At 51.0% G+C, this 10111-nt stretch overlaps 1 protein-coding gene across 3 annotated transcripts in view; it reads right to left on the bottom strand.

The window, feature by feature from the left end:
• Positions 1–10111, bottom strand: part of MAEA (macrophage erythroblast attacher, E3 ubiquitin ligase) — a 31391-nt gene that overhangs the window by 15092 nt on the left and 6188 nt on the right. For all 3 annotated transcript variants that reach the window (XM_007467882.1, XM_007467884.1, XM_007467883.1), the window contains exon 2: positions 757–939. In XM_007467882.1, the coding sequence (XP_007467944.1) occupies positions 757–939 (183 nt within the window). The remainder of the gene's footprint in view (positions 1–756; positions 940–10111) is intronic.

The following is a 10111-nucleotide window of genomic DNA, read 5'->3' on the forward strand; positions in this document are numbered from 1 at the left end:
GTGTTGCAGTCGTGGTGTCTTGTGCACCTGTCCTGGTTACTGTAGTTGAACAATCTGATGCTCAGATGGAAGGCATCCTCCACTCGAGAGAACTGCATTTACCCTACCTGGAGCCTGGAGGCAGCACCCGCTGGGACCACTCAGACCAGGCTGAAGGACGGGGTGGGCGGCAGTGTTTCTCCCAGCAAGTCCACTTCCGGGCACCCTCACCTGAGGTGTAGTGCTGCTGGGTCCTACCATCAGGCCCCCAACTCTAATGGCCCTGAGTCACTGCCCAGCGAGGCCCTTGCTGGGGGCTCTCTCTAGGCAGCAGGGGTCCCTCGCCTTCTAGCCCCCCTGACCCCCTGCTCTCCAATTCTGGTGAATAAAATGTTTTCAAATATCTTATCTCACTTTTTAGGGCCTGTCAGTGGGCACACCTACCATTCCCAGAAACAAGATACCCTACGTGCTGTTTTGAGGTGAAATTGTGAAAACAATAAATCAATCTACTACCCATCCTGGCCTCCCCGACCTGGGCTCCCTGGGACATCTGGAGTCAGAATAACCTGGCCCTACAGGAACAGGAATGTGGGTCGGAAAGCTGGCCTTACAGCTGACAGACTCCAGAGCGCGGACAGCAGGGGAGGGGGGCCCCTCCACCGCAGCTCCCCCAGGAGGTGGCCCCTTCTCAGGACAACTGGGTGAAGGGTGCGCCCGTGGGGTGTGTGCAGCCTGGGGGCAGGGCAGGCAGCATGGCCCGGAAGCAGCACTGACCTTCCTCTTGAGCACACTGAGCTTCTCCACCACACCATCCAGGAGGCTGACCACAGAGTCCACAGCTGGACAGCTGCTCAGGGTCTTCTCCAGCTCAGCCACTACCATGGTGACGTGGCTTGTCTCCCGGTCAATGTTCTTCTGTGCGGCACGGAAGCGCTTGTTCAGTGTTTCGTAGGGCACCTGCAGAAGACAAAAGGCCACTAAGTCCACACTGTCGGCGGGTGGGCGCCACCCATTGTCCACGCGGGATGTGCGGGCCTCCTTCGTGGCACTCTTTGAGGCAAGAGGCTTTGGCTTTTCTCTAAAAATGTATCTCCTCTAAAACCTGCCTGAGCCCCACAAAAGGCCCGTGTGAGCAAGGGTCACCTGTGCTCCTAGACAAGGACAGAGGCTGAGACGCACCCTGACCCACATCTAAGATGCAGTGCAGCCTCCACTCTTCCCAGAAACCTGCACAAGTCAGCAGACAGAAAGACCACCGAGCTCATCTAGAATAACACAGTTAAGGAAATGACCAAAAAGGAGAGAAGCACTGGGGGCTTTACTCGACTGGACATGAAAGCCCACGACGTGCGGCAGAGATGCTGATGAGCCTGGCGGGCACCAGGTTGAGGCCAGACAGAAAGCAGAGCCTCAGGTGCACCTCAGGGTTAGGAAGGTGACGGCATCAGCACCCATGGGAGATCACAGGCACACATTTAACTGATCTCAACAAGAGGACGCCCGTTCCCGAGTTATTAAAAAAACACCCATTCCCTCCAGAGCACGGGAAGATAGAAAACCCACGAAACATCACTGAAAAGTCTGGAGAACTGCTGTTTACACACTCGTCGGCCCCCAAGGTCATCACAGCACAGCAGGCAGGGTCCAGCACCGCACCCCGGGGACCCCTAGGGAAACCCACCGAAGACAGGGACTCCCTGCCAGCACTCCCTGCTCACACGGCAGGTCTCCGTGGAATTCTGCGATGGCTGCCACAAACCGCCCCTGTGAGCGCTTCGTCTTCAGGCCTGCCCAGCAGGGAAGCACCCACTCCCAGGGCACTGCTGGCTCCACCGACACTTGCTAGGCACCAGCCGTGTGCCAGGTACTGTGCCTGGCAGGGAGGAGACCCAGGCCTGGCTCAGAGCCTGGGCTTCCCAGCAACAGAGACCCTGGGGTGATGGCAGAGCCAGGCTCCAGCCACGGAAGGACCACCACAGCATGACTCTTTGCCGGAGACCCAGCAAGGCCAGCACTGTCCTTGCCCTCAGCTACCACTCCCATTTGGCAGTGCGTAAACATGCCTGTCCACACCTTGGGTTTCATCAGTAGTCTGAGGGGCAGAATGCCATGAGCTGAGCCACATCTGCCATGTGTGACAGGGTGGGCTCGGCAAGGGGTGGTCACCAAGCTGGGACTCGGGCTCGCTGATGAACTGCTGTGGGGTGGCTATCAAAGCACAACCGAGCTAAGAGACCAAGCCCAGCAGGACACGGGAGACGGCCTCACAAGGACGTTCGGGGCCACCTGCTGCTGGTGGGCGGCGTGGGTCCCCCTGCATGGGCCACCGACTGGTCTCTGTGGTCCACCCCCCACACTGGCCACATCCTCTGGACTCAGTACTTCCTGTAAGAAAAAACGGAGGGGCTCCTTCGGTGTCCCTTTGGTCAGAAAGTGACCACTGCGTACAGCACCCAACACGGTGCCAGGCTCGTGGCAGACAGCAAACCACAAGTGGTGAAGGATCCCCCCCGCCCAGCTCCTGTGGAGGGTGTGTCCTGCCACAGGATGGGATTTCTGGAGGGTGGAGGCACGACCCAGCCTTCAACCACCACCCGTGGTCTCCACGACCAGGACTGGGGGGGATGGGTCTCTGCAATGGGAGCGGCACGTAGAGCAACCCCGAGATTGTGTGACACCAGCACCAGGAAGACGCCCCAGGGTCCTCAGCTGCCTTCGGTTTGCCCCCCAACGCCACCGTCCTGACCCGACGACCCCCCAGGCAGCCTCCATGGTGCGCAGACAGGGAGAGACACCCGCAGGGGGCTGAGGTCAGGGCTGGTGGGGTGTCACTGATGACCGCAAACGCCCTTCCAGGCTGTTTGTTAAACCCAAGTGAGTGTAGGCATTAATTTTACTGCTTGAAAAAGTGAGCACTCAGTTCCAGAACGACTGGGAAGTGGGTCACCGGCTGTGCCCTCAGGACCGGGGGCCAGGAGCGGAGGCAGCCTGCCCGGGTCCCGCAGGCCGTCTGCGTGAACACATTGTGTATTTGTAATCTGAGCTGGACCGATGCAGACATAAAAGAAAACAAAGTGGAATTACTAGAAAACAAGTTGAACAAATCCCACGATGCACAATAAACAAAAGCTCCTAAGTTGTTTTTTATTATCACATCCAGACGTTAAAATTCTATTCCAATAAATATAATCAAAACAACCACGACACAGGAGAAAAGAGTCACATGCCTGCACAGGCACGGGTGCGATCACGGGCCAGGAGCCCACGGGTCCCTGTCCCGGGCCAGAGAGCCTGCACGGGCCGGGCACACACCGGTACACCCGTGCGGGTCACCGAGTCAGGGGGATTCCAAAGAAAGCTCCGTGGGCTGGGATCCGACTTTCAACTCTTATCCAGAAAAGCTGCTGGCGATGCTCTCACATTCATCCGCAGTCCATCGTCAGGATCCAGTCCCAACAATTTATACTGTAAGGTAATAGTCAAGCTTACCTATTTCTCTTCTGAGGAAAGAAGCCGACTCAGGATCTGGCATACGTCCATGGTGTGGGAATGGAACCATGGCACAGCCCGGCCGGTGGTGGTGGTGGTGGTGGCAGCGAGGGTGCCACCCCCGCACGTGGCCCACACCCCGCCCCAGCCAAGCTCCTGACAGCTCCAGACACTCCCGTCCCCCAGAGGCCTCCCCTGCACCTGCACCAGCCCCACGCCTCTCCTGGCCCTGGCCATCCTCCCACGCCCCAGACCACTGGCCCACATGCTCGGAGGCCACACCAGCTGGGCCACGCGCTCTGCAGGGCTGAGCTTTCGGGTCCCATCCTCTGCTGCCCATGTGCCCCTCTGAGCTCGGCCACCCACCCCCTGCACGAGCACCTGGAATCAACGTCCTTCCCGGGGACACTGGGCCGCCCAGGCCTTGCCTCTCCCGCCTTTCCCCAACTGTCCCCTGCTGTTCTGTCACCAACAGCTCCACAGGCTCCTTCCCAAGGGGCTTTTGCCAAAAGAAGGAGTGGATTTCAGAAATGCTGAAGACTCTAAACCATGCCAAAGTATCATTGAGAACAAGGCAAAACTGAGATGCTTTCAGATAGGCAAGGCTCCAAACCCCTTAGCATCCAAACCCCTTCTGGGAGGAAAATTACTCAGAGACAGTCCTCGGTGAGACAACAAAATCACAGAGATATGAGAAATGGCAGTGAGGTGGGAAACCAACAAAGAGCCAGACTAAGAGAAAAACTATGTGTTCTTTAATACATTCCTAAAAGCACAGGCAATAAAAACAAGGGTAACAAATGGGACTACATCAGACTTTAAAAGGTCTGCAAAGCAAAGGAAACAATCGTCAGAGTGCAACGGCAAACCGGGAACGGGAAGGGATGTTTGCAGACCACACGCCTGGTAGGGTTACTATCCAGGCTTCATAAGGAACCCCAACAGCTCCACGACGGAGAGACAAATAACCCAACTGAGAAATGGGCCACGGACTTGAACTGACATTTCTCCGAAGAAGAGAGATGCGGCCCCGACACGTGTGGGCAGGCCCTCAGCACCACTAACACTCAGGGAAACGCCAGTCACAACCACGAGGAGAGCAGCGCACACCTCGGGACGCTCCCAGCGGGAACAGGAAGCAGCCGTGCTGGGGGGTGCCGGCCCCTACTCTGGGACTCCACCTCCAGGACCGGAAGGAACAGTGTGTGCTGTGGGGCGTTCTGTCAGAGTGGCCCGAGCTGACTTAAGAGAGTCCTAGAGATCTGAGCGCGATACAGCACTGCTAGACACTTAGAAATGATGGAGATGGTTCATTTGTTTTTCTACCTGGATAAAAAAATATCCTGAATGATTTTGATAACATACGGGCAATGGTGCCTGATTCAAAGCACTGGTCCAGGAAGGCATGGAGACCAAGGAGGGTGGGAGACCTGGGGGCTGGACCCATGTGCACGGTCCGTGTGGCCAACCGAAGAGACAGGGCAATTCAGGGCAGAGAAGACCGGCTGTCTCCGCAACAGAGGTGCCGGGACTGGACCCCACGTGGGAAAAGGACAAACTTCAACCCATGCCTCATACAATCTGCACAGATTCCCTTGAAATGGACCACAGACCTAAACGTAAAAGCTGAAACTGTAAAAATCCTCGACGTAAACATAGGAGAAAATCTTCACAACCCTGAAATAGGCAAAGATTTCTTGCAGGTATACAGAATGCACTAACTGTAAAAGAGGAATCAGTAAATTAGTCTTTATCAAAACTAACACTTTCGCCCTTTGAAAGATCATTTAAGGTAAGCTGCACCACTTTTTTTTTTTTAAACCACCCCCCCCCCTTTTGTAATTTATTTTTGGCTGCGTTGGGTCTTTGTTGCTGCACACGGGCTTTCTCTAGTTGCGGCGAGCGGGGCCTACTCTTCGTGGTGGTGCGCAGGCTTCTCACTGCAGTGGCTTCTCTTGTTGCGGAGCACGGGCTCTAGGCACATGGGCTTCAGTAGGTGTGGCTTGCAGGCTCTGGAGTGCAGGCTCAGTAGTTGTGGCACACAAGCTTAGTTGCTCCGTGGCATGTGGGATCTTCCCGGACCAGGGCTGTAACCCGTGTCCCCTGCATTGACAGGCAGATTCTTAACCACTGTGCCACCAGGGAAGTCCCCCTGCATCACTTTTTATTTCACCAATTTCTAATTGAGATATAATTCAGATACTATGAAATTCACCCTTTTAATTCAAGTATACAACTTAGTGGTGTTTAGTATAATCACAGGCTGTGCAACCATCAGCAGCATCTACTTCCAGAACATTTTCTTCACCCCAAAAAGAAACCCGCTGTCTACATAAGTACCCCCCATAGCCGGGCAACCAGCCACTAATCTACTGTCTACTTGAATGGACCTGCCTATTCTGGACATTTCATATCAATGGAATCATACATTCTGTGGCCTGTTGTGTCTGGCTTTTTTTTTAATGTAGCATGATGTTTCCAAGGCTCATCCATGACGTAGCATGTACGTCATTCCTTTTCATGGCTGAATAGTATTCCATTATGCGAATACCACATTTGTTTATGCACTCAGAAGTCGATGGACATTTTAGTTGCTTCCACTTTGGAGCTATTATGAATAATAAGGCTATAAATTCCTGCACAGGTTTTCGTATGGGCACGTTTTCACTTCTCCTGGGTAGATTATCTAGGAGTGGAACTGCTAGGTCATATGGTAACTCTGTGTAGCTTTTTGAAGAACTACCAGACTGCTTTCCACTGTGGCTGCACCATTTTACATTCCTCAGAGTCTATCAGGATTTTAGTCTCTCCACATCCTCATCCAACACTTGTTACTGTCCATCTTTCTGATTACAGTCATTCCCATGGGTATAAAGCAGTGCCTCATCATGGTTTCGCTATTTCACCAATGATGAATAATGTCGTGCATCTCCTCTTATGCTCATTAGCCATTTGTATCTCTTCTTCAGAGGGGTCTCCTCAAACCATTTGCTCGTTTTTACATCGGGTTATTTGTCTTTATATTATTGAGCTGTAAGAGTTCTTTACATATTCTGGATACTAGATCCTTATCAAAAATGATCTGCAAGGCTTCCCTGGTGGCGCAGTGGTTGAGAGTCTGCCTGCCGATGCAGGGGACACGGGTTCGTGCCCTGGCCCGGGAAGATCCCACATGCCGCGGAGCGGCTGGGCCCGTGAGCCATGGCCGCTGAGCCTGCGCGTCCGGAGCCTGTGCTCCGCAACGGGGGAGGCCACAACAGTGAGAGGCCCGCGTACCGCAAAACAAAAAAAAAGATCTGCAAATATTTTCTCTCTGTTCTGTGAGTAGTCCTTTCACTTTCTTAACAGCATATACCTTTGAAACACAAGCTTCTTCCCTTTAATGAAATCCAATTTATCAGTGTTATTGCAAATAAAACTCTTTTCTTCGTTTCCCTTTTCACTGTTCATTTCTAGGATACAGACATACAAATTATTTCTATTATATAAACTGATCTTGTATCCTGCAACCTTGCTGAACCAGATTATTAGTTCTAACAGGTTTGTGTGTGTGTGTGTTGTGTACGTGTGTGTTCCTTAGGACTTTCCATACACAAGATGATTTCATCTGCAAATTGAGTTTTACTTATTCCTTTCCGATCTGAATGCCTGCTATTTATTTTTCTTGCCCAACTGCCCCAATTGGAACCTCCAGGACAATGCTGAATGGAAATGGTGAGTGGACATCCTTGTCTTTCCGCTGATCTTAGGGGAAAGTTTTTGGTGTTTCACCACTAAGCATGATGTCGGCTGTGGTTTTCTCAGAGATGCCCTTTATCAGTTAGAGGAAGCTCTCTCCTAGTCCTAGTTTGTTGAGTGTTTTTATCATGAAAGGGTGAAGGATTTTGTCAAGTGTTTTTATCTGTGTCTATTGAGGTGATCATGGGGGTTTTGTCCTTTATACTATTAGTATGGCATTACTTTGACTTTTACATGTTGAACCAACCTTGCATTCCTGGGCTAAATCCCACTTAGTCATGGTACATAATCCTTTTCATATGTTGTCAGATTCGGTTTGCTGGCATGCTGTTGAGGATTTTAGCACCTATATTCATTCGTAAGGACTGGTGTGTAGTTTTCTTGTGGTATTGTTTGTCTGGTTTTGGTATCAGGGTAAAACTGACCTCACAGAACAAGCTGGGAAACTTCCTTCCGCTTCCATTTTTTGGCTGTTTGTGAGGCAGCAATGTTAACTCTTTTTTAAACATTTAATAGAATTCACCAGTGAAGCCATCATGTCCTGGGGTTTTTCTTTATGGGAAGTTTTTTTTTTTTTTTTTAATCTTTTTACATGGTATAGGCTATTCAGCCATCATTTTTACAAAAGGGTGATTTTATGCGGTTCAACTCAACACATTTTTCCTTCTACATATTTTCTGTTTGTACTCCTCACCCAATACTCAACAAGGAAGAGGGTACTGGAGCTTTCTCATCAACTTGAACCAGCTTTTTATGGTTCACATTTGGTGGATTTTTTTAAGGTTTGTTACTTGTTTTTAAATTCTGGTTTTATCTTATCTGGTTATACCGAAAAATTAAATTTGTATTAGTCAAATCTACTTAATGTCTCCTTGGTAATTTGTTTCACTACAGCTTTTAAGATCATAGAATTTCTCCATTTAATTAGTTGAATGTTAAATTATATTTCCTCCAGTACCTCTTTCCCCTTCAGTGACTCGCAAAAAGTAATCCTTCCTGTTTTCATAACTGAAACAGAATCTGGCAAACACCCTAATCGAGACCTGTATGAAACATCTGTACTCTCATCCAGCTCCACAGCAGCCCTCCCACACCGTGCCATTTGCTTTGGTACGTGTTTCTTCAAACCTTCTCCAGTGTTTGCTGTGGGTTTTCTCACAGTATTTGCTGACAAAGAGATGCATTTTAGTTTGTTCTCATAATGTTTTCAGCCATTTTTACCAGCACAGGAAGGAAGTATTTCCCCAATGGCATGAGGCCTTTTATCTTTCACAATTAAGAAACCTCAGAAGAGGTTTCTAAATATTTATCACAAAGCCAACAACATCCTGTAAAGTGTTGGACTGAGCCTTGAATGGCAGCAGACGCCCCTGCCTGGCCTGGAGAGCTGTGCCTCATGTTCCGGCGTGTGGCACGGGAGTCTCACGAATCACAGTGGCTCCACGCTCTCCTGGGCTGACCTCCCTGGGCACAGCACACACCTGAGGGAGGCTCACGAAGGGCAGGAGCACTTCAAACCCCCTCTTTCAAATAGGCTTCTTGAAAAGTGACATGTTGCTGGCCCACCTCTAGGGGGACGTGATGAGATGGACTTTTCACTCCATGAAGTGCTGACAAAGCTGGAGGCGGGAAGGGCACTGTCGGCACCTCCATATTCTCCCTCCTGGGGGCAGGGTCCTCTCATCCGCGACTGCTGGTTACTCACAGGCATCTTTTCATGCCACTGGTCCATCTCAGCAAGGGCAGTACGGGTAAAACAGAATACGCTGCAAATGCTGAGTTAGCCGGCGTGCACACAAGGCAGCCTGGCACCAGGCCTCCACGTGAGCGTCTCCAGGCCCGGGACGGCTCAATGACCAAACACGACACACAGAGCCCGAGCAGGCACCAGTGCCGACTGTATGCATAACACCAGGGAAACACTGTCTCACCTTTTCCATACAACATATAACCAAAGCCAGCAATTTTGCAACAAGGCTGTTACTTTCGCAGTTTCATACCAGACCCTGGTGTCCAGCAGAGACACCCTTCTTGGAGCTTCCCTCATGATAAATAAGAAAGGTCTGATCAAGCACACAGAGAAATCAGATGGTATCTTTACAGCTACTGTTAGCATCTTCAAACAGAAACCCAGCACCCTCTGCTGCTGCCAGCCACGGCGCCTCCACTGGCGCCCACTGCTGGTGTGCTGCAGTCACCCTAACATTTTACTCTTCCTGGCATTTTCCCAGGAGGTGTTCTACTGGTTATTGCTGGGATGCAGAAAAGTGACTGACTTTTGTCTATTTTTCATGTACCCAGTTACTGTGTTGACCTTTCTAATTAATTGCAGTCATTTTCTGGTTAGTTTGCTTGTGTTTCTGGGTACATAAACATATTCTGTCTCATTCGTTCTAATAGTTACATTTACTTGTTTCAATCTTACTTCTTTGGATAGAATTGCCAAAATAATATTTAATAATTCATCTGTTATTTGAAGAGTTATTTCTTCCATGCCCTCCAAAGAGCTTATAATCCCAGTGGTTAGAAACAAAGAAGCAAAGCACAATTAAGTCAAATGGCAGCGGCAGCTAAGGAGAAAAACAGAGCAGAAGAGGGGATGGTGGGACTCCCAGTCTCAATAAGGTGGTCGCACTGAGAAGGTGATACCTGAGTAGAGACGGGGGAAGGTGAGGGAATAAGCCAGACTGACATCTGGGGGAAAGGATTCTGGACAAAGTAAACAAGAGCAAAGACTCTGAGGCCCCCCCATGCTGGCACATCCTGTAGCAGCGGGGAGGCCACTGTGGCTCAGTGTCCAAAGGAGTAGAGGTGGGGGAGGAGGTGGTGGGGAGGAGGGGGGGGGGGGGGAGGAGGGCGACGTGGGGGGGGGGGGGGGGGGGGGGGGGGGGGGGGGGGGGGG

The sequence above is a fragment of the Lipotes vexillifer genome, unplaced genomic scaffold (assembly GCF_000442215.2).
Source record: "Lipotes vexillifer unplaced genomic scaffold, Lipotes_vexillifer_v1.1 scaffold966, whole genome shotgun sequence".
Taxonomy (NCBI): Eukaryota; Metazoa; Chordata; class Mammalia; order Artiodactyla; family Lipotidae; genus Lipotes; species Lipotes vexillifer.